At 41.7% G+C, this 20,225-nt stretch overlaps 1 protein-coding gene across 8 annotated transcripts in view; it reads left to right on the top strand.

Annotated features, from left to right (window-relative positions):
- The window catches only part of PTPRK (protein tyrosine phosphatase receptor type K), a 1,183,996-nt gene that overhangs the window by 333,185 nt on the left and 830,586 nt on the right, over positions 1-20,225 (top strand). For all 8 annotated transcript variants that reach the window (XM_069234833.1, XM_069234830.1, XM_069234832.1 and 5 more), the window contains exon 3: positions 18,075-18,346. In XM_069234833.1, the coding sequence (XP_069090934.1) occupies positions 18,075-18,346 (272 nt within the window). The remainder of the gene's footprint in view (positions 1-18,074; positions 18,347-20,225) is intronic.

Raw genomic sequence — 20,225 nt, forward strand, 5'->3', positions numbered from 1 at the left:
TTTATTTCTAGTCCCTTCAAGCTGCAATACTCACTGAATTTATCCAATAGGGTTTGCAAGCCCATGGGAGTTTGAGACATTAAGATGGTATCATCTGCAAAAAGGAGGGCGGGGACTGGATCACCGTTCAATCTTGGTGAATCATGATTGCTTTGTTTCAGATGATGAACCAGATCATTAATGTATAATGAGAAAAGGGTTGGGGCAAGCACACAACCCTGTCTCACCCCCCTCATGATAGGTATTGGGTCTGTCAACTCTCCCTTTGGCCCCCACTGAACCTTTGCAAATGTATTTTCATGTAACCTCTCTAGCTGGCACAGGAGGTTCCCTGGCATGCCCTGCTTCCCTAATGCTGCCCATAAGGAGTCTCTTGGCACCAAGTCAAAAGCTGCACGCAGATCCACGAACGCGATATAAAGGTGACCTTTCCTTAATCTAGTATATTTCCACATTATTGTCAGTAGCCTAAAGGCCTGGTCGATTGTACTCGTCTGCTGTCTAAAGCCTGCTTGATATATAGTCAATATGCTGTTTTCTTCTATCCAGCTACTAATTCTATTCAGCAGCTGTCTGGCATAAATTATTTGCATGACATCTATGAGGCTGATTGATCTATAGTTCCCTGGATCCTCCCTGGATCCTTTTTTGTAGACTGGGATTATTTCTGCCCCTTTCCATGACTCAGGGACTAGACCTCCCCTTGCCATAGCGTTGCTTAAAAGATTTATATAAGGTGCCCAAATATCTATACTATGTTTAAGCATATCCCCCGGGATCGTATCCAAACCGGGGGCTTTTCCTGGCTTAGTTGCTTTAATGGCATTCCCCGTCTCCTCCAGACTAAATTGTAACTCGGGTAAAATACCCCAAGTAGCTAGGGTTTTATGTTTTGAGGGATAAGAATCAAGGCTGGGGGGATCAGAGTAAAGGTGTGTAAAATAGTTGACCCATGTTTTGGGATCTATGTGGTGGTCTGTAGTAAGTATCCCCTCTTTGCTGCCATGGGTAACTATTTTCCAGAAAGTCCTAGCGTCATTACTTTTTGCTGCTTCCAGCAGGTCTTGCCATTTTCGATCCTCCCAATTACTTTGGGCAGTTGCCAGTGTTTTCTTGTAACTGGCCCTTGCCTGTAGTATGGCTAGTTGATTTTTTTGTTTTAGAGCCTCTATCAATACTCTTTTCCTCTCCCTACATTTGACAGTGTACCATGGACTGCTTAGAGTGGGTTGCACCTTCTCCTTTTTATGCTTGTTCTGAGGCTGTTTGGTCAGGAAGGGTCTTAATGCAATACTCATTGATTGGTGGATGGCCACAATAGGGATGTCAATAGATTTATTTGTTACATAAGGCTCCATGAGATCAGAAAATGTATTGTAAATGTTTGTCATAGTATCCCAGTTGCCTAATATTGCTGGCCATTTTACGACCCTTCTGTTGTTACTGAGGGTGGGTTGTAATTCCACCTTATGTTCTATATAATCCAAGTCCAAATCTAGGAGGTTAGCCCTGCGTTCAACTATTAGCGGGAAGTGATCGCTCTCCCTTCTTGTATCTATTTTAAAAGTCATTAGTCTTCCCCATGTACTTATACTATGCAAAATGTAGTCTATTTTCGAGGTTGAGTTGCCTCTCTGAAAAGTATCCAAATTAAGGCCTCCTTCACCCACTCTACCATTACACGCCCTCAATCCATGTTTTAATGTAAGGCTCATAAGTTGTAGTGCGTGCGGCCACTGTGCCCGGAACGTTTTTTTCTATTATTAAATAAGGAATTGCTCTCATTCGATCTTCTTCTTCTGCTAAGTGTTCAAATCCAGTTATAGGTTCATAATTACAATTGAGGTCACCCCCTATCATAATTGTCTCTCCTACTGGAATCTTTTTGAGCAGATCGTCTAGTAGAGTTATTTCAGGAGACTCCAAATTTGTCCTTCTAGGTCTTATATATACACATTGAACAGGTGGGATATTATTATTTTTTTTTTCCCCATTACCAACCATAGTATGTCCTCTGACTCTGTGGCTTGCATACGTATCTCAACATTTAATGAGATTTTCACCCATACAACCAACCCCCCTGACGGTCTCCCTCTGGCAGCTAATATTGCACTAATAAAGAAGGTTTTATATCCTAATTTATAAAGCGGATCTTTAAGCCAAGTCTCTTGAAAGAGACAGACATGATATTGATCAATGTAGTCCTGCCATTCGGGGTCTATAAGCTTATTCTTTAAGCCTGCTACGTTCCAGGAGATCATAGTAATAGGACCCCTTCCATTTAGGGTCGTAACATTTGAAGTAGGGCTCAGATATGCTATTGAATCTATCCTACGGGGCGATGACTCCACTGCACTCCCTGCCCCTGTAGCATAAGGATCATTCACTTCATGGGGCTCACCTACTATTTGGTCCCACTTGTGCCTGATTTATCTGGATTAGTCAATCTACTCTTTCTAGAATGGAGTCACCATTTCTCTTTTGCAATCCCTCATTGTCATTGTGCCTGGGCCTCTGAACTAGGGGTTTGATAATAAATGGATCCGCACTAAGCCTCATGGCATTGATTTTGGGGGCGGGGGTTCTCTGTTCCATGTCAGTCAAGCCTCTGATTAATCTTTCATCCTTAAAAGTTAGTGCAATAACATCAAGTTGCCCCATCTCTCCTGGGATTCTTTCTGCCCCCCCTAATATCTGAACGAATTATGGATAGACAGTGTCTTTTGGCCCTGATCCAATGTATAAGCTTCTTTTTTAAGGAATCCTCGTCTTCTCTGCTATTTAAGGACAATTGTGGAACATTTAACAGATAAACAACATTGGACCTAATGGGAAAACTATCCCCCTCAGAATATCGGTTCCATGTAGTGTAACGGATACGATCATTAAATATTTGGGGATAGGGATTCAAGGTAAGTTCCACATTTCCTTTTTGGAACCCTTTTGCCAGACTGGGTTCTCTTCGTGAATTCCCTATTTCTTGACCTGGAATACTAGCATTGCTTCTAAGATAGTTGCGTGAGCCAGTATTTTCCCCGTTTGCCCCTCTCCTGTATCCATGAGGTTGATGTAAAATCTTAGGTGTAGCTGGGGTAAGATTGGGGTCAATTTTCAAATTTTGAGAATGTGTGGAACTACCTTGTGAATGAAATGATGTAAGGGGGATCTCCTTTATGCACTGAGCTCTATAGGTACCCTTACCCCCCTCCTTTTTCACAATATCTGATAAGGTTCTTACTTCAAGTTTCAATACCCTAACTTCCTGGATTAGTCCAGAGAGTAGGTCATAAAGATCTGCTATCGTTTTTGTTTTGTGTTTTAGATAATTCACTGGTTCTAAGTTAGGTGGAGGTGTCCTCTCTCTGGCTAACTGTACAATTGGAATAGTCGGGTATAGCTCATCCACGGATTCCCCCTCTTGTGCATTCAATGCTTTATTGTTATCGAGTTCTGCTAAGACTGCATATTTATTGGAGCACACAACTTCACACTCCTGCGTATAGCCCTTCTTCCTAGTGCTATCTATGGTGTTTGGGTGTATGAATCGAATTACAGCATCCCTAGGGCTGCCATTCCCAATATCAGATGATACCTCCCCTTCTTGCTGGCTTACAGTCTCTATCACTTTATCTTCCTCTGGTTCGACTTTCCTCGTATAATAAGAGGTAATCTTTTTATCTATCTTCCCGGATAGTAGCCCTACTACCTAGTAGTGACTTTAACTCCTCGATAAGATCATCAATTTCAGCTACAGTGCAGTTCTCACCCGCATTCCTAAGTTTTTTTTTAATAGATTTCTCCTTCCCCCTTGGGGGTTCCGATGCCTTACGTTTTCCCATATCTTGAGCCGCCTATCTAATGCTTCGGCTCTGTGGACCAGACCACAGTATGTATTTATAAGAGAGATTAAGAGTAGATCTTGTGGGTATAAACCGAGTTAATAATTATTAACTTCTCATATGACAACGTTAGCTATGAATTTTGTACTATAGATACAAGCAGACCTCTTTAAAAAAGAAGTGAAGAGGCAGGGACCCTGCCCGGCCCCACTCCAAAATCTATCAAGTGATAATGGAAGCGTTGCAGCAATAAAGGGAGAGAAAAAAGACCTTATTTTAGGAATAATTATCACCACAGTACCTTCAGGCAGCCATATACATGTAAGTTGCCAAATCCAAACGACTTTAAGTAAATGTCAGGGGGGTGGCCCAGCCCTGCCTCTTCCTGGCAATGACGGGCCCGCCCCGGTACGTCCCGCGTGGCGGGAGCGCTAGTTTTGATTTAAAGGGCTCCTGCCCGACACGCCTCCCAGGTCCTGTGACGCGCTACCCGCGGCGGCGGGAGCGCTAGTTTTGATTTAAAGGGCTCCTGCCCGACACGCCTCCCAGGACCTGTGACGCGCTACCCGCGGCGGCGGGAGCGCTAGTTTTGATTTAAAGGGCTCCTGCCCAACACGCCTCCCAGGACCTGTGATGCGCTACCTTAAAATTAATTCTGAAGTCTTTTGAATATTCATCTTAGACAAAGCTAAGAAATGCGGGCCGATTTTGCATGTTTTGGGTGGTGTTCTGCTTTCCTTCTTATCTCGTATCAGAGCTTACAGAACATATCTGGAATGCACTTCTGAGTTCAAAGAAGACCTTTATTGTTGTTAATTCTTCCCCACCCACAAGTTCGTGAGAGACGAATTAATAGATTTCAAGCACACGTTCAAATGAGTAAAAGTATTGCAGCAATGAAAACAAAATATATCACAGTACTTCTCAGTTGCAATGTACACAGCAGGTTATATATATATAATGCAAAGCAAAACAAATACTTCACTGTGTGAGAAACTATTTACAGCTTCATCTTTCTGGGGTCTGCAAGTTGATGACTCCGGTCAACTGCGAGAAAGAGATTATCTACCCACACGGGAGACTGGCAACTGGCACCAAGTTCCAGCCCGAAGTCAAGCAGATTCGAATCTAAATCTCTGAAGCCCCGAGTCATCCTTACAAAAGCGTGCCTCCTCCTCTCAGACTCGGGAAAACTACGCAAGCCTTTGGAGACTGGCCAGATCTCCTAGACTTCTCCTCTTCCCAAGCCTGAGCAGAAAGGAAAACACCAAATGTACTCTCTCTTATCAGGTCTAGTCTGGTGTGAGAAAAAACATCTTGTGGAAAACCATAGCTTGGAAAAATGCAGACATCTGCGATGTTTCAACTGCAATGTCTAACTCCACGTTAAAGGCAATAGGCAGCTAACCTAAATATCAAATGTAATGTCATGTCAAAGCCAATAGGCAGCTGAGCTGAATACAAAATGTGATGTCTAATATCATGTCAAAGCCAATAGGCCGCTAAGCTGAATACAGAATGTAATGTCTAATAGCATGTCAAAGCCAATAGGCAGCTAAACTGAATACAGCATTTCAAAGCCAATAGGCGGCTAAACTGAACAAAACATATAATGTGCTACTGGTGAACATTGAGCAACTAATATGCGCAGTGGTGAAACACAAAGTCATTGGTCAAACACCATTAATAGCATCACAGGTGGGCAGTGCAGCCCTGGTATAAAGATTCAACTTTGCTACAAGACATTTTCTGGAACGCTCCACTGACATTGTTTTATAATTTGGTAGCTAAGCCAGTTCTTGAAAATGTATCTGTGTTTATTTAATCTGGCAAGTGGCCTGATCTGTGGTTTTCCATAAGACCTTCCCCGTGTAGTGGTGTCAGTCTCTTTAAAGCACTCAAACACATGTCTGTAGTGAAGCCAGCATTCGCAGTCAATCTTTTGAAGATTACAGAGGGTTCCTGCCTGTGTGACCCAAGGGAGCATGCTGACTTAAAAAAAAAAAAAAAATAATCCTTTATGCAGAAAGTTTTGTTTATCGGTCTCATGTCTTCTATAATACTTTGGCCAAGTTGTAATTTGTAGATAATGTAGTGTAGAGTACAGGGTACGTTTTCTATACAGTTTTTACAGATTGACAAGGAGAGAAGAATAATGGAAAAGGGCCAAGGAGTGGTTCCTAGACAGTTCTTAACATTTGCCATTGCTTTATGTATTTTCCCCGGTGTTCTGCATAAACAGTACTAATTCAGATTGCATAGTAGCAGCCTACGCCTGGGTTGAACATTTGGCCTGGTGCACGGAGTGATGCCCGCAAGTGTTGTCAAAAACATAGACTTGCTTTTAGTTCTAATATTATCTTTTACGTCCAACTGTATCTGTTGTAAAGGGTGTCCAGTCTCACAGTACCACATTAGGATTTGTATCCAAAAATTAGAAAATGTAATCTTGTGCGACCTTGATGATGTCACACCTGGGCTGGTTCATTTTGTATTATTACAAATTGTCTGACTAGCTTGATAAACCTCTAGGTTTAAAGAGCCACCAGGAGTGATGACAGCTGCCTTACAAGCAGGGTAAACATCCTTTTAATTGTGGTTCATATTGTCTGATTTCTCTGATGAATACGGACACAAACATCTATACTCATACTCTCGCAAATCGTTGATCTTCGATCGTCTCTACTGTAGTCGAGCACAGCTTTATCCCAGAGCTAGACACAACTGGTAATATCAATATAGCCATTTCGGTTTTGGATGTGGCAGAAAGAGAGCGGGAGCTCGCAGGAGTGACCCTGCTAGACACTGAGAAGGTGTTCGATAGTGTCTCGTGGGGCTTTCTTTGTTTGGTTCTGGCAAAAGTGGGGTTTGGCAAGAAGTTTCTAACTGACATTGAATCACTCTGCACTTTATTATTACCCTGCATAATTTGCTTAGGGAGAGTATCGGATAGAGAGAAGCTTCAGTGATGCACCCAACAGGGATGTCCACTTTTTCCTCTATTATTTGCATTATGTTGGGAACTGTTTATCCAGAAGTTAAAGCTCACAAAAATGACCCCCGCTGCCACATAACAGGTATATATGGTCAAGGTAATGGCATATGTCGATGACCTCTCCATCCTATCTGGCCCAGGCACTCATTGGTATTGAGGCAGTGGCTAGTTGTTTTGGCACAGTGTCTCGGTATAAGCTGACTATTAATAAAACTCCGGTTTTAACTAGGTTATTACTAGGTTTTTCATACTCCTAGTGTGTAAAAGAAGCAACATAGGGGTTTGTATCTCCTCTTGCATGAAGCATATTATCAATCATAATTACAGGGAGTTTTATCATGTATCTATGACTCTTTTTCATAAATTGGATAAGCTTCATTGGGGCTGAATGGGCGGTGCAGTTTGATTCAAATAGTTATTTTGTCTCTGTGTCTGTATTTGTTTAAGTATATACCCTTTTATCTCCGCAAAGCTGTTTAAAAAAAAAAAAAAAAAAAAAAAAAATTGAAGTTAGTTGGCAGAGATTTATATGAGGTATTAAACAAAAAAATATACATTGCACCATCCGGTTCCTGCAGTTAGCTGGTGAGATGGGGTGGTACTGTCCTTCCTTCGTTATAGCTGTACTTTCTTCCCTTGTTTGGGTGGCGTCCATTATGATGGGTCTGGCTTGCATTTGTCCTGTCTTTTTCTAGGGCATCAAATTTTTAGTCGCACCCCATCACCTGTGCAGGGCTTGAGCGATACAGTCTATTTTAAACGCACTAGGTTTAAGACACTATGGGACATATGTACGAACACATTTTCCCATAGACACAGAATGGGCAAAACTGCTTGCTACATCTGGCCCTTTGTGTCTATCATAAGATTTGGATTTCTATTAAAGTATATTGTAATATCTTGTCTCTTAATCAGTACACCTTCCTTGGCCTAAACCATAATATGCCGCTGCATTCCGTGATGGCTCTGTTCAATTTTGGAACAAGACTGGTTTTAAACACATCGGTCCATTGTTTTCTGAAGGGATACTCCTTTCATTAGTCATTTCGGCATCTTTCCAGTACATGCCGGCAGTGGATTTTTTTTGGTATTTGTAGCAAAGAGACTTTATTTCCCATCTTCCGGCTAATTAAATCTGTGTCATAATCCATTTTTGGATTGGTTTATTCATTTGTCTAAATTTCGCTCAATTAGTACTCTGTCCCAGACTTTTATTTGCTGTAGTTTTAATGTACAACATTTCCCGCAATTGGTGAGCAAATGCACTAAGAATCTAGACGTGGCGGTGACTGAGGGGGATATTAGATTTAGTGTCCAGTTGGCCCAATGCATACCTAAAGCGTTATACTTTAAAGCGCATTCTTTCAAGATCTTACATGACCTATATTATACTGAGCACAAATTGATCAAAATCCGTCTCACAGCAACCTCTGATTGCTTCCGGTGTATGGGGCCATGTGCAGACACTACTCATATCTTCGCAACCTGTCTAGTCCTTTTACCATTTTGGGTTTCACTACTTAATAAATTAAACAATCTCTTACGGCAGTGGTTCCCAAACTTTTTCGATCCCCGGCTCCTTTGACCTATTGGCCGTGTTGGCCACGGCTCCCCATTATGTTACTTTTTTTTGGCGGGTGGGGGAACGTAATCCCAGCCTGTACCTGTACCTACACTATTTACAGTTTGACTTCTTTATTCTCTCGTTCAGGTTCCTGAAAACCATTTATTTTAAACTATTTCTTTTCTTTTGTCATAGGGATATTATTAATGGTACTCTGGCGCCCTCCGCTGGTCACAATATTTAATGCAGGGGGTTTTGTTTCCAAAACCACGGTGAAAAGCTACTGATTAAAAGCACCTTCGAGTGGTTTCCAGACTGTGTGCGGCGCCCCTGGCTAATTTTGACGGCGCACCAAGGAGCCGCGGCGCACAGTTTGGGAACCACTGTCTTACGTGTGAAGCCTATTTTGATCCAAAAATCATTCTTTTGGTCCAATGTATTTCAGTACCATTGTACCTGGTCTCAAATCTACACTGTTAAAGTGGCAAGATTGGGCATTGCTAAGGCTTGGTTGTAAAGAGTTCCCAGATCCATTGGCTTGCTGGGACGAATTCATTCTTGCCTGTGGCTTGCAATTCACGAACATCCAGCATACTCTTAACATGCAAAAATGAAAGAAGCTTTGGGCTCCAATTAGGAAGGGGTTCAGCCTTTGTATGCCTGATTACCTTCAGGGGATTTTACTTAATTTTCTCCTGCATCTTTAAGATCTTTTGTGTTGACTTCATCTTTATTGAAATTATGGTGGTATGATCTGTGCACTTTTTAAACAATTTTTTTTACTATTTTTAAAATTCATGTATCGTTAATTGTGACTGAATTTTTTGCCTTGTCCGCTGTACTTTATCCTTTTATACTTTCTCAATATATTTCGATCAGGATCATAAAAGTAGACATAAAATCATAAACCTTCACATCAATTCACGTAAAAGGTTACAAAAAATATCAGAGTTAATTAACATCATGCAGAGTAATTAACGCACTTATGTGTTGACCCACAATGATTTGGTTTTTCAACTACTGGAAAAGCCTTGGTTCGAAGGGGAGAAATTCATGTGCTTCATGTGCCCTTCTCTGAGGAAAATCTATCAGACCATTCAAAATTAAAACCATTTAATAAAACATCAAAATTGTAACATGTATACAATAAATCAGGCTATTGCTACAAGAAGTACACAGCTGCCTTTTAATTGACTATTCAACTTGACTGATATAAATTATCAATAAAGTGCCAAGAGCTTCGTAGATCCAACAAATGCTCTTTAGCTTTTCGGAGTTTATAAATGAGTATACTAAAGGCTACCTAACTCTAAAGGGGTATAATCAAAATAAAAAAATCATATGCTTTTTTCGAGGCCCAACTTTTTATTTCCCAGTGGCAGATTCAAAATGGGCAATAGACGCACCATTTTCGAGATGAAACAAATTATCAGCACCTATTCTCTGGCTTGCATACTTACTTTAGCAACTCCAGACTGAGATAAGAAATTTAGCCATATAATATACCACCAATCTATTAGTGTCTGTACTAATCGTAAACACCTTCATATACCATCTAGTGCCCATTTTCCTACAAAGGGGGGCTATCAACCTAGACCTTTAAATGCCATACGCCAGGCAGAAAAATATTATGTGTTATGGATTCGGAAGCTACTTCACAGGCAGGGATAGGTCTCGCCACAGCTTCTGCTCACTTACTGCTAAATAATTTTGTGGGAAGAGATTTATATCTAAATTCCAAATACGATTTGTGTACAAAAACAGTAGGATGTTATCCGCAAAAAGCAGGGCAGGCACCCAAAGTCCGCCCATTTTTGGTGAATCACACCCATCTCTATCCAAGCGCTCCACAACATCAAAAAACACAGTAGGGTCAAGAACACAACCCTGTCTTACTCCTTGTCTGTACTCACCCCCCCCCCCCCCCCCACCCCCCACTGGCTCCCCTAAAATTTTCTGAGTGCTGCACTAAGAAGTCCAGCAGATTTTGAAGAATGCCCATCTCATCCAGACCCTCCACAGCTTACCCCTAGGGACCAAGTTAAAGGCTGCACACAAGTCTGCGAAAGGGACGTACAGTCTGCCCCTATTAATAACTGAAATCTTTCAGTAAAGACAATTAAAACAAAAAATCTGGTCTTTGTTACTAAAACCGCTTCTGAAACCTGTCTGAAAATCCCTTAGCACTTCATTATCCTTAATCCACTCTTGTATATGAGCAGTCACCTGTTTACAAAATATCTTTTGCAAGACATCTATCAAGCTAATTTGTACTTAGTTGCTTGGAGCGTTTTGTAGTCCCTTTTTAGGACGAGCCTAGGCAGCGCATGCACGGTCTCTCAACCTGCTGTATCTACTGTATTGGGGATTCAGCCCACCCTATTGCTCGTGGTTGGTTCCTTCATGTGCTTTTCGAAATTCCTTTGTTTTCATTGGTGAATAGTTTACATTTGTGCCTCCTTTTGCTGTTTTCGTCACGTCCCGGAGAACTGCCCCTGTTACATGGATTCTCTAACGATCAGCCATATGGGTTAGCTTTGGTGCACTACTTTCTTTTTCCTCGGCTTCTAGTTTAGGATTGTTGTGTTTATTGGGGGTCTTAGCCCCGTGAGCCCACACGCACACATTTCCCCCTGTGGGTTTCCCCACACCTGGCTTCATGACACGCCCCCCCATCTGTCTTGGCACCCCACGAAGAGAGTGTACACGCAAGAGAGAGAGAGACTTGGCTAGTGAGGTATCGGACAAGACCTCTTAATCTACCAGTTACTAAATTGTTAGGCTGTCAAGAACAACAATCTCGTGGCTGCAGGCAAAAATAAGCAATTTACAAAAAGCTTCCCCCAACCCCCCCCCCCCCCCCTTACTGTACTCTGCCTTTCAATTGCCATTGTTTAGTTTTATTTGTTACAAGTTTATTTTTACGATCACCAATTTTCTTTTTTTTTTTTTTTTTTCTTTCTTTCTTGAACAGAGCCGATCACCAGGCTCTATCCCGGTTCTTCTGTCCCACCCAAAGTCAGCAGCTCTGTATGTTGCGCCACACCTGCCATCTCCTGTGTTGCTTTTTTTTTTTTTTTGCAATAGCGCAAAATTACTCAGAGAACATTACAGTGCTTATTTTTGTAAATACATTTACAAGCAAAAAGCTTCAAGCACAAAAGCTTTAAAATTTGGCCAGCGCAACTACTGCTGTTACATGAAATGTGACCTGTTGATCTATCTAGTTTGTGATGTTTGTAAACCCGCAGCTTGCGTGCTACATGGCTAAACACTTCTAAGGTCCCAAAGATGAGACCTATTGGCTATGCTACTGCTTGTTATATATTGGTATAATCTCTGCCGTTTTCCAGGAAGGTGAAATCTACATACCCTGGAGAATTGCATTTGACAGGTATTTGTTATAAGGGCCCCACAATTCCGGATAGGCCAAATGGAGGTCGTTTGATATCTTATTAGGCCCCGGAGCTCTAGATGCAAGGCTACATTTAATGGCCGCAAAAGGTTTGCTTAACTCAACTTCAAGATATTTTTGATTTCCCCGAACTGGAGGCCTCTGACCGATTTTCACTGTCCCAGCATAGTTCCTCACTACTCGTGTATGTTACTAAAATGGACTACCCAATTATGGGGTTGAACATAGAGTTCCATATCTCTCTGGGTACCATTCGGACTCACTTGAGCTTTTTCCAAAAGATTTGTTATCTTAGATAACATTGCACTGTGCAGGTTTTCCCACAAAGTATTCTTCCAGGCTCTCTTCTAATCTACTCCTCACCAAATCTGTCCTATTTTTTAATTTTACTGCCACTACTAAATCCGCTTTTAAATTCCTACATGTCTTGTTGTACCATACCACCTCCTTTGCATTTGTCGTCAACCCTATGGCCCTGGGTTAGGAGATTTCTAACCTGGGAAAAGAGTACTTCATGGTCTGCCTCTAGGGCTGTAATTTTAGTCTTGGGGGAGCTCTTTTAGTTTCTCTACTTACACCTTAACCCTCCTGACAGCTGTTTCCAAAGTTTTTGGGTGCTTAACCACCCAAACTCACCGAATGGCTTTTCCATTGTTAGTATGGGAGATATCCCCAGTGTCAATACGACCTATGACCGGAGGCTACTTGCTAGAGTTGGGCTCAGGGCATTATGATCACTGTCCACCCTATCCAGTACAGTCATATCAGACAGAAAGGGAAAAGCTTTAGATCAACTAATAAATAATCAATTCATCTAGAGTGGCCTTGTCTATTAAAAGTGATTCTACCTTCCCTGTCAGAGGGTGTTCTCCTGCTAGCTGCTCTTAAGTCATAATTTAAAGTCTGCGTCAAGAGTTGCACTGCCCTATTAGTCCATTTTACTGGAAGGAGCAAGATCCTCCATTGGCTATCCTGTTCAGATGGTAAATCTTACGGAGTAGCCGCCAGGGGTTCGATGGTAGCATTAAAGTCTCCAGCTACTATTAAGTAACCCTTTCCAGTTATCTGCGAGTGTTCTCAAGCATGTTAATTGCCGTGAATTTTCCACTTCAAACTTCCACCTGATTATATAGGTTAAATATTTTCAAAGAGACTCCTGCGGGAAGATCCAATCTAATCTTCAATACATCTGGGGAGTCCACGGAAATAGAACTGATTTCGCGCTGTAATAGACAAAATGTAAGGGAAAAAAGGCAACCAGGGCACTCCTAAGTCATGGAACCGAGATACGTAGATTAGCAGAGGAATTTATTAGTAAACCTCTATGGTGATAACTTAATATTTATACAGTAATAATAGTGTCCATATGTTCTGATAAATGCATGAAAATTCGGTAACAGCCGGGGGCTCGTCCGGGATTTGAACCGGGATTTTGCATTGGAGGGTTATTTTAATCCAATTGGCTAGGTCCCCTGGTGGTCTTCTCCTGCTTGAGTAGATAGTCTTAGTGCAAAAAGATGTGAACTCATTCCGAAATATAGGTACAGAGCTCCACGTCTCCTAAAAGAGACAGATATCATGACCATCTTTAAACCTATTCCAATCAGTTTCCAATAACATTGTGTTGATCCCAGCCATGTTCCAGGACATCACTTTAATCTGTTTAAGTAGGCCCTCCCTAAAACTCAAAGAATCACATATGCTAGATGCCCATCCCATGCTCAACTACTGCTAGCCATAGCTTCATTCGCAAGATAAGTTTCATGATCAGTATTCATTACAGGACTTTCCCACCATTACTTACTTAAGTCAAGAGGTTTACCCGTCCCCTATGTGCTGCTAGGTACCAGTTGATAATCCAACACTCAGATCTTTTTGTTACCTTCTCACTTCTACTCCTATCCATATAATCACTGGAGTCTCTTCTTATCCTCAGTCAGTTGGATTACCCAGAGTCAACACGTAGCATTAGTTTGCCATGCGTGTCTAGTTTGAATTGGGGTTTATATTTAATCTGGATTTGAGTATTAGCAGCACAAATAGTGCATGCATCGATTGTCATTAAGCCATCCACCAGATTCCTTCTATTTTAGAAAAACTCTGAGTTTTAAAGGTCAGTTGGGCCTTCAATTCTCTCAGCTCACGATATGCCACTCCTTATGATCGACTAACAATGCCTAACCTCCCTTAATCAGTATATAACTTTATTGGTTAGCGATTCCTGGTCGTCTTTCACACCAGCTGCCCGTTTTGGAAACAGATTAAAAAGAAAATTGGCTTGATTTGATTTGGCTGGAGTTTGAGTGTAAATCCGGTTACAGCACATACCCCCTATGCCAGTGTGTTTGGGGGCAGTATGGAAGTGGGTACGCAGAGGCATGCCTTCTGTTACCAGGTACACCATTCCATGGTTTCAACCCTTTAGGGACTTCTTCCATTAGGATTCCCTATAAAGAATAGCTGTTCAATGGTATGTGTGGTTGTAGATACACATGCTCTGCATACTCCTGCCATATATTGTTGGATCCAAAGTTCTGCAACTTCTTTTTCTTCAGAGAAGTCATTTGAGTTACAAGTTCAAGTGGTGACTCCTCTCGGTGATATTGCGCATGGGCATCAACTTCATTATTAGATTTTCTCTCCACCGTTGCACTCAGACCATGGGTACACTTCTTTGGTTCTTTACTGTCCTCAACATATTGTTTTCGATCACGCTCTTCCACATCTGCGCCTTCCAGAAAATTCATCCTTCAGGCTCCTTCGACCAACTGCCCCTCGGGGCTCTCTCCGTTCGGACCTACCTTTCTGCGTATCACAAGCTTCATCAAAAGTGAGTTTCTTGTGATGGAACACACACATTTCAGATTCTGCCTGCGTTGTCTAGTAAGCTTCAAATGTCGCTGAAGACCATGAACATCACTCCTGACCTCTTGGATGAGGAACACACCCAGGAAGAGCCAACCTCTGAAGGAAGGGTAGGCCTCTCCATCGAGGATAGCTCCTGCTACAATGCCGATGTAAACATGGAGATGCAGCAAATCCTATCTGCACAGTGTGTGAGTACTGTGGTCCTTGCCCTTGCCCCTGCTCGGCCACCTAAGTCGACCAAGAAATCTGTGGCTTCCCCACTCTTACTAGCAGAGGTTACATTGTACATTTATATTGAGCATGGTCATTACATTTTTTACACATACTTTACAATTCTTTCCCACCAATCTGCAGGAAAACAGTCTAACACTAGAGTCGATGCCCATGCACAATATCACCCAGAGGAGGAGTCACTTGACCTTGTGACGTGAAAGACTTCTCCGAAGGAAAAAAACTTGCACAATTCTGGACCCAACACTAGATGACAGGAGTATGCATAGCACCTGAATCTACAGAACTACATACCAAAACAGACGCTTAAAGGGTAAATAACATATTCCTTTCCAATCATCCCCTCCTCTAAGTGCTTCAGTTGGCTTCCACAAAAGCTCCAACTGGTTGGAGAAATTTGGGGATATATACTCATTCTGGGTAGGAGTTTGAGATACTCTATGGCCTATGGTGGGGGTTCCCTTTAGATCTTTCGCTGGGTAGCCCATCAGTCACTCCTGATACCCTCTCAACCTGACTGGCTCTATTTATAACATTAACATTTTATGTTGTCTGCCACTGTGTATGCCATTTGTTGCTCTACTTATGAATGGCATTCTTTGGAAATAATTTGAGTGTATATTCAATTAAATTTTTTTGCTGTGACAACTCGGTAGTGGAAAAACAAAATTTGATTTTCGTTTATTTAACATCAAGTGGGAAGCCTTCGTATATCTGGTCTTCCCCCAATTTTTTGGGACTTTATTAGAACCTAGCCAGCGTGGATTACATTCACTTGAGACGTGGCAGGCATGAGAATGTAGTGGCTCTCCGACATGTGAAATGTGGACTTCTGTACCAGCCTCAAATGTGCAGACCTCTGGCTTTTGGGGAATTTCTCCCCATGCTGCCATCGTGTCTCACAGAGCCACAGTCTACACTCACCCTCCTCTCCAGGCACTTGGTTTTGGGATGGAGAGGGGCGACAGGACTACCAGTTAGTGTTTTTTCAAAATATTTAAAGGGTGTAAAGGATGGCAAGAGGGAAGGTTGGGAATGGTGACTGGTGCCAGGTATTTTTGATGGGAAGGAGACAAGGAGCCAGTTTAAGGAAGACAAAGTGGACGGGGAAGGACATGTGTGACTTCCCCATGACTCCTACCGCTTTGGTGGTAGGGGGTACTTATGAGAGAGGAGCATGAACAGCATTATATAGTAGTTAGGGACTTCTTCTGTAGTCTTCCGCCTGAGATCATATTGTTCTTGGAGTTGCATGAAACCCCTTTCTGGAAAACAATCCTGTTATTGATAGTGAACTCAATTATAATTCTGTATGTCGTTTACATCACCATCCTCATAAATTAAAACACTTCCACTGTGTATGCTCTGTGGCTCAGATCCCTATATTAAGTGTCCCTGCCTATTTTTTAATCTGAGTGTGATGTAGTCTCCGTTATGAACCTCAACGACGCCATTATACTTTCTAGGATTCGCTATTTTTCTTGTTGCAGTGGATACTCGTTGAGATTTTGAACACCCACTAGAGCTTGGTTCGTGCATAGTATATGTGTAACTGAATGGAATAACTGAAGTAAACAATTGAGCTTTAATAGAGCAGTGACCTTGGAATATGTGCTGCAATTGGAGTTTCTATTCATCTTGTGCCATGCAGTAGGTATTGAGATGCAACCTGAGCTCGGCAAATCTGATGTGTAACGTGCATTCAGTATGAAGTCCTAAGCACGCAATATAAAGGTATAAAATGATCACCATTAGTTTGTCATTGCTATTTCCTTGTCACCTACTGCTAGTAAATTTGAAACTTCAGTAGGGTGGCTAGAACGCTCCTTGCATGCTTACCATCCTGTATTCAGTCCTGGGCATCAATGTATTGCCCAAATCCGTGTTTGTATGTGTTTTTGTTCTGGTAAAGCAAACGAAGACTACAACTCCAAAATGCATTGATTAGGACTAGAAACGGAGCATGGACCTTTGTTAGAGCCCTAAGCACCAGCCTTATCAATTGTCATTGCTCATGACATCTGTAGAACATAGATTGTCTGGCAATAAAACAGTATCTAAGCACTCCAACAATTTGTTTAAATAACAATGTTTGAGGACAAATAACTAGAAAGGTCAGTCCATAAGTCAGAGGTCATGTGGCATATTCCAACCTAGCACACGATCATCAACCAACAAGTGTTTCGTCCCCAGTGGGACGTTTTCAAGGCTGTTTGTAGTAAACGAATATGAAAACAGAATAACTGAGACCAACCTATCATATATGTAGTCTGTTTTTTTCCCACACACGTTACATGCATTGTGTGCTGATGATGGTACAAGCAAAACTTATAAGTGAATTAGAGATACCACCATAGCAGATTTATAATCCTCCTTACACATGTCAACGTGCACCACAGAGAAGAGGAAGTGTGACCCAAACAGAACAGAATAGAATATCTCTACCGCCTGATAAATCAACCAGTGAAAAGTAGAAAAAAGGTATTTGTGACCTGAGATTATTATGGTTCGAAATGGCAAGTGGTTCACTACATTTTAGAACATAATTAGTTTCAAAAGAATTTAGCTGATTTGTATGCTTATAGTTAAAATTAAAATTAAGTTTCTTTATTTGGTAATCCTCGCTAAAGAACTCACTGTGTGATGGCGGTCTCTTTGATTGTTTTTTAAGTTCTGCTTGTACCATCACCTGCACAACGTGTCATTTAAACAAATTACTGGAGTGCTCCACTGTATTGTTTTATGATTTAATGGTTTGTTATGCTGTGGAGTAACGCCATCATTGCCCCTACAGGTAGCAAGGGAATATGCTGTAGTAGCACCAGTCTTTGAGCAATATTCTTTCTGTACACTTCCTACCCTGACTAGCTGAGTACTGCGTGACGTCTTTTAGATATTGTCACAGTTACTTATTGTATTTAACATGGATTGACTTCATCCATGTCTTGTCAGAGGGACTTTTAGCTTCCGTTGCAGTCAGAAGACAGTGAGGACACTGAATGGAGCAGCTTCAATAAACACCACTGTATTGTATTTTTTGTCAATATACCACATGGTTAAGTGTGCCCCAGATAGCAGAATGCAGCATTGTTTCCTTTAAAATCAAAGGACTGTTTGTTTGTATTGATTTTTCCCTACTCTTTGATTTTTTTTCTTTCTTAGGGTCTTACATGATAGTGGACTCTTCTCACCACGATCCTGGAGAAAAGGCACGCCTTCAGCTCCCCACAATGAAGGAGAACGACACGCACTGCATCGACTTCAACTACCTGCTGTTCAGCCAGAAAGGGTCTAGCCCAGGGAGCCTGAACATCTTTGTCAGGGTGAACAAAGGACCCCTCGTTAATCCCATCTGGAACGTGACTGTCTCGACTGGTAGAGATTGGCTGCGGGCGGAGTTGGCCGTCAGCACATTCTGGCCCAACGAGTATCAGGTTAATCCTCCAAAATTTACAAATTACCTAGTTTGTGAAAACCGTGGATAGTGTGAATAGCTTAGTGTGTGCTGGTTGACTTTTGGAAGAAAGAGGAACTGTCGCATATTTTATTTTGCAGTGATAGTAAAAATCTCACAGTTCCTCTGTTGGCTTGGTTTCTAAAACCTGCAGGTTATGTCCAGAGCTTGCAAACTGATTTTGAGAAGTAATTTCACCCCATGAAAATCTCGTGGTAGATCAGTGGTATTGTTTGTATGCCGGCACAGCAACCTTTGGAATTGGAAAATGTGCAGCTGGCTAGAGAACTTCACAAAAAAAAGTATTTTTTAAAATGCTGATGTTTGGTGATGACTAGAGAAGCTTTAGTTTCCACATGCTTGTGAATTTCTACGTTAAGACTTAACTGCTCATCCATATCTTTTATGAAGAGTAGGGTGTCTGTCTGCATGTATGTTACTTAAGTTATTATTTTGTTGTTTTATGTATTTATGCGTGAAGATGTTGGCTCACTTCTCAGAAATAATAGTGATGCATTCAGAAGAAGCAGGCGTCAACAAAGTCCAAACAAGCACTTGCAATGCAACGGGTCTAGCATTTCGTCAAGTTAGAGCTATTAGCGTTGTAAACTCCTAACCGGACTTTTCTTGCCACATTAAATGGGGGAAAAAACCGAGCGCGATCAAGCTGCAAAATAAAGAGAAAAAGTAGTCCAGAAACCATACGTAAAACATGTTTCCAGTAGTTGGTCCATGCGCTCGATGAGGGCTTCACACCGGAAAAGGTATGACGTATGCATGCCTTTCACTGATTAAAGCAAGCAAATTTTAAAAGGTAAGTCCACCAACCACTGTAAAGGACTGATGTGACATGGGCGTAGTTAGAAGCCCAAAGAGAGATTACATCAGGGGGCGGAGTGCTTTGCGCTCGCCCCTAAACAGCATTGGTACAGTAGAAACTAAATGTAATTGTGAGCAAAAGCAACTGCCAGCTACGCGCAAGAGGGCAGGGGCACAATGGGTAGGGACAAGAGGATAGGCCCAGACTAGGAAATGAGGATGGGGCCAGGTAGAAAGTTAGCGCACAACAGATTTAACTGGAAAATGTAGATGTAACCTAACTGTAGAGTGGTGGAACTAAAAGACAGATTTACACTTTGCCTTGGCACTTAGCTTTTAGCCTGGGATTTAAGTGGGCCGGGTCCTGTTGGTGCTGAGCATCCGCAGTTCTAAAAACCAGGTGCTGAAACTGGTCCCTATCGTGCTCTTCAATTTTGCACTTACCCCATCTCACCCCGCTCACCCCAACCAGCGTGAAAGAAAAAAGTTAACTTGCAAGTGGTACCGCACATCAAAGACCATCAATGAAACTTTAACTACACTCCTGGTAACCCACACGTGTAATCCGTTGAAGAGTAGGAGGGGTGAATGGTGACTTTAGGCTCTAAATGTAAAAGCTGTAAATCCGCTGCACGGCTGCTCCTCCCAAGAATTAGGAGCTTCTAGACACTTTTAATCCCAGAATAAATACAATAAAATATTGTTAAGAGTTTAATTTCACCTTCCCAGTGAAGCATTATAGTTATTTCACAAACTCAGTTGCAGAATTGAAGCATGCTCAATATTATTTACAATAAAGTCTTTGTTGTTACTCATTTTTTATCTTATGCAGCTAACAGCCATTGACAAAACCAAGAGTCCTGGCTTGTTTTAGTTGTAAAGTCAATTGTTTTATATATTTGAATGCAATAACAGAAAGAGGTAGAAAAATACCAAGTATGTAAGCCACGCCCTTAATTACATAGCACCCCTCCCCGTTTGATGGACCCAGAGGTCTTTCATCCCAGTTAAAGCCCTTCTTTAAACCCAGTGCTGTTATC

This window comes from Pleurodeles waltl, chromosome 5 (assembly GCF_031143425.1).
Source record: "Pleurodeles waltl isolate 20211129_DDA chromosome 5, aPleWal1.hap1.20221129, whole genome shotgun sequence".
Lineage (NCBI taxonomy): Eukaryota > Metazoa > Chordata > Amphibia > Caudata > Salamandridae > Pleurodeles > Pleurodeles waltl.